At 40.7% G+C, this 2,145-nt stretch overlaps 1 protein-coding gene across 1 annotated transcript; it reads left to right on the top strand.

Moving 5' to 3' along the window:
- Positions 1-227: 227 nt before the first annotated feature.
- LOC139868477 (uncharacterized) lies at positions 228-1,818 on the top strand. Its single transcript, XM_071856812.1, has 2 exons — positions 228-351; positions 1,451-1,818. Exons 1-2 carry the CDS (start codon positions 228-230, stop codon positions 1,816-1,818), a joined length of 492 nt encoding a protein of 163 aa, XP_071712913.1.
- Positions 1,819-2,145: the final 327 nt, after the last annotated feature.

Raw genomic sequence — 2,145 nt, forward strand, 5'->3', positions numbered from 1 at the left:
ATGCGGATATTATGGAAATAATTAATCCCGCATATCCAGAGCAGAAAATCAAAGTAGGACGCAATGTTAGTGCGGATATTAGGAAACAAATCATGCAATTACTTGTCCAATACATGGATGTTTTTGCTTGGTGCGAAAACGATATGACCGGGGTTCCGCGTCATATTGCGGAACACAGGCTTAATGTAAATCCAGCTCTAAAATCCGTAGTGCAAAAGCGAAGGGGCATGGCCCCAGATCGTGTAAAATGGCTATGTGAAGAAGTAACAAAATTGGTAAGAGCTGGAATTCTGCGCGAAGTTCAATATCAATCATGGATTGCAAATCCAGTGTTGGTGAAAAAACCTGATGGTTCCTGGAGAATGTGTATTGATTACAAAGATTTGAATAAAGCGTGCCCCAAGGATAACTATCCGCTTCCAGAAATTGATTTAAAAGTGGAATCTTTACATGCTTTTCCATATAAATGTTTTCTGGACGCAGCAAGAGGATATCATCAGATTCCTATGGCGCAAGAAGATGCAGATAAAACCGCATTTCATACGGGCAAAGGCATATATTGCTATATAATGATGCCTTTCGGTTTAATCAATGCGGCTATGACATATCAACGGTTGATTGATACCGCGTTTGACAAACAAATAGGGCGTAATCTTGAAGCTTATGTAGATGATTTAGTCATCAAAAGCACGACGCAAGAGCGAATCATTGAAGATATGCGCGAAACATTTGACAAACTGCGAAAAATAAACATGAAGCTTAATCCGCTAAAATGTAGCTTTGGCGAAACTGAAGGAAAATTTTTGCGATATCTTGTTACAGAACAAGGTATTCAAGCTAATCCGAAAAAGATCACGGCTATAGAAAATATGACCGCGCCAAAAACGAAAAAGATCACTAGCCGCATTAACGCGTTTCTTGTCTAAAGCTGCCGAATGGCAGTTGCCATTTTTCAAAACTCTAAAAGGGTGCTTGAAGCAAAAGAATTTTGTTTGGTCCAATGAAGCAGAAACCGCGTTTCAAGAGATGAAAAACTTGTTGAAAACTTTGCCTACACTAACAGCGCCAATTCAGGGCGAAATTCTTTATCTTTATATCTCAGTGGCAAACGAAGCTTTCGGTTCAGTTTTGATCGCGGAAAGGAACAAAATACAAAAGTCGGTGTATTTTGTTAGTAAAGCTCTTACGGGAAGTGAAATAAACTATGCGCCGATTGAAAAGTTTGTGTATGCGCTTATTTTAACAACGCGAAGGCTACGAAGGTATTTTCAAGGGCATCCAGTGCATGTATTAACTAATATGCCAATCAAGCAAATCTTAACCAAACCAGAGATATCTGGTAGACTCGCATTGTGGGCAGTAGAATTAGGTGCTTATCAAATATCTTACCTTCCGGGTTGTGCTGAAAAAGGTCAGGTTATGGCGGATTATCTCGCTGAACTGTCTGGAGAGTTGGAGGTGATTAATGAGCGAACAGCGCTAAAACCGGTACTCGGCGAAACTTGGGATTTGTTTACTGATGGCGCTTCGTGCGCAGAAGGTGCAGGTGCGGGTTTGGTTTTGGCAAGCCCAAGTGGTGAGGAGCATACATACGCATTGCGGTTTATTTTTGATGTGACAAATAATGAGGCCGAATATGAAGCATTGCTCGCAGGCTTAAATATTGCGCGAAAAATGAATATTGTTAAGCTGCGTGTATTTACAGATTCACAGTTAGTAGCGAATCAGTTTAATGGATCTTTTGAAGCACACGATCCCTCTATGCGGAAATATTTGCAGCTATTGAAAGAAATGGCAGCGCGATTTGAGCATTTCTAACTCGCACAAGTGCCAAGAAGCCAAAACAAAAAGGCGGATGCGTTGAGCAAATTGGCTGCTTTAACGTTCTCGCACTTTCAAAAACAAGTATGGGTCGAGGAATTACCAAGTAAATCAATAGATAGTGACTTAATGGTTGCATCTGTTACAGAAGAACATCCAAACTGGATGGACCCAATTCTACAATATATCCGCAGTGATATTCTGCCAGATGATAGTCGCGAAGCTCGTTTAGTAGCGCCGATGTATATCATTCAAGATGATATCTTATATCGAAAATCATATTGCGGACCAATTATGCGTTGTGTTGGCCCAATCGAGGCAGAA

This window comes from Rutidosis leptorrhynchoides, chromosome 9 (genome assembly GCF_046630445.1).
Source record: "Rutidosis leptorrhynchoides isolate AG116_Rl617_1_P2 chromosome 9, CSIRO_AGI_Rlap_v1, whole genome shotgun sequence".
Lineage (NCBI taxonomy): Eukaryota > Viridiplantae > Streptophyta > Magnoliopsida > Asterales > Asteraceae > Rutidosis > Rutidosis leptorrhynchoides.

Excerpts from the sequence above, each read along its gene's own strand:
- LOC139868477 (XM_071856812.1), top strand. The coding sequence starts at position 228 with ATGGCCCCAGATCGTGTAAAATGGCTATGTGAAGAAGTAACAAAATTG. Across the intron at positions 352-1,450 it reads GTTGGTGAAAAAACCTGATG|AGTTGGAGGTGATTAATGAG; the intron begins GTTCCTGGAGAA and ends AACTGTCTGGAG.